This window comes from Sapajus apella, unplaced genomic scaffold (assembly GCF_009761245.1).
Source record: "Sapajus apella isolate SASKATOON/1434 unplaced genomic scaffold, GSC_monkey_1.0 scaffold3423, whole genome shotgun sequence".
NCBI lineage: Eukaryota > Metazoa > Chordata > Mammalia > Primates > Cebidae > Sapajus > Sapajus apella.
The window spans coordinates 1-1,474 of record NW_022440349.1 but is presented as its reverse complement, the minus strand read 5'-3'; the positions used below and the strand labels follow the sequence as shown (position 1 = coordinate 1,474).

At 43.9% G+C, this 1,474-nt stretch overlaps 1 protein-coding gene across 1 annotated transcript in view; it reads left to right on the top strand.

Moving 5' to 3' along the window:
• LOC116547512 (putative neuroblastoma breakpoint family member 5) overlaps window positions 1-1,340 on the top strand; it is a gene marked incomplete at its 3' end in the record, with an annotated part of 7,104 nt that extends 5,764 nt beyond the window's left edge. Inside the window, 3 exon segments of the mRNA XM_032273453.1 lie at window positions 1,002-1,053; window positions 1,248-1,279; window positions 1,282-1,340. Coding sequence (XP_032129344.1) covers window positions 1,002-1,053; window positions 1,248-1,279; window positions 1,282-1,340 — 143 coding nt within the window.
• Window positions 1,341-1,474: the final 134 nt, after the last annotated feature.

The following is a 1,474-nucleotide window of genomic DNA, read 5'->3' as shown; positions in this document are numbered from 1 at the left end:
GAAGGAAGGAAGGAAGGAAGGAAGGAAGGAAGGAAGGAAGGAAGGAAAGAAGGGAGGGAGGGAGGGAGGGAGGGAGGGAGAGAGGGAGGAAGGAAGGAAGGAAGGAGGGAAGGAAGGAAGGAAGGAAGGAAGGAAAGAAGGAAGGAAGGAAGGAAGGAAGGAAGGAAGGAAGTCCATTGGTCAGGAGGGGGAGGGAAGGAAGGAAGTGAAGGAGAAAAGCAGGGAGGGAATGAGGGAGGGAGGGAAGGAGGGAGGACTAGGATGGAATATTTAATATAGATATAAGAGGGTAAGATAGCTTTCCACTTCTCCCTGGCCCCAATATCAGGTGAGTGGACCATAGGCAGGTGGGACAAATTCATAGTGACCTGTGTACAGAAGGTGCACAGGAGGTATCTGTCATGCCGCCTAGCTCAGTTCCTATGTCTCTTGTCACCTCTAATGATGTAATTTGTGCCCCTTCATAATGTCCATGGATTTTCTATTCTCACCCAAGGCCACTGTCACAGACAGCCTTGCCTACATATTTAACGATGTTGTTTTCCTGCTTTCATTCTTCTCAGCTTGTCTTAGTCTCCTTTGAGTCAGCTTCTCTTAGCTAGGCAGTCGCCTTGATGACAGGAGAAATATAAGATTCTCTAACAATTGATCAATCAGGATATATGATGAGATAAATCAGTATTGCAGCAACACTTCTGAAGAATAGTTAGGGCCATTTTTGAAGATCATGGGGGAAAAGTTTGTTTGTTTGCGCAGACGTAGGTCACAGGATATGTGATTAAGATGTATCAGATGAGGGTGATTTTGTCCCATGGGCCTGGAAAGCAGGCTCGTCTACTTCTGAAAAGATTTGATCTAGAGTGCATTAGAACCTTCCTGTCAGAATAACACATTCTTAAGTGGAGGATATATATGTTACTGTGTTATGACTGGAGACTGATTTGGTCTTGTGTGAAGTGTGATTTGCTAACTGTGACCTGCTCTTCTGAATTTCTTTACAGGAAATCAAAAGGATCATGAGGAACAGGAAGGGAAAGCACCAGTGCCCCCCAGGTAACTGTGGATTTTGGGCTGTTAGCTCAATAGTGACACCTGGAGACCAGGGAACCAGGAGAAACTCCAATGGGAAGTGATGAATAGAACAATCTCATCCATACATCCAAATGCAAATTACCCCTTTAACAATTTTGTTTTCTTTATTGTGGTACCTAAATAGGTTTCAATTTTTTAATCCGTCTCAAGCATAAGAACCCACAATCAGTTGAGCCAGGTGACCTGACCAAATCAGGGAATTCCTGATCTCACCTGCCGGCTGCCTCTTGGCATTAACATGTTTGCAAGTATTTGATAGAAGGAAAGGGAATGAAAATAGATCATGTCATGCTGAGTTTTGAGGACAAGAGGTGTTGAGGATAAAGGAACACATTCTGTGAAGATTGAAGAACCTATATTAAAATGGCCTCTGATGTTAGCT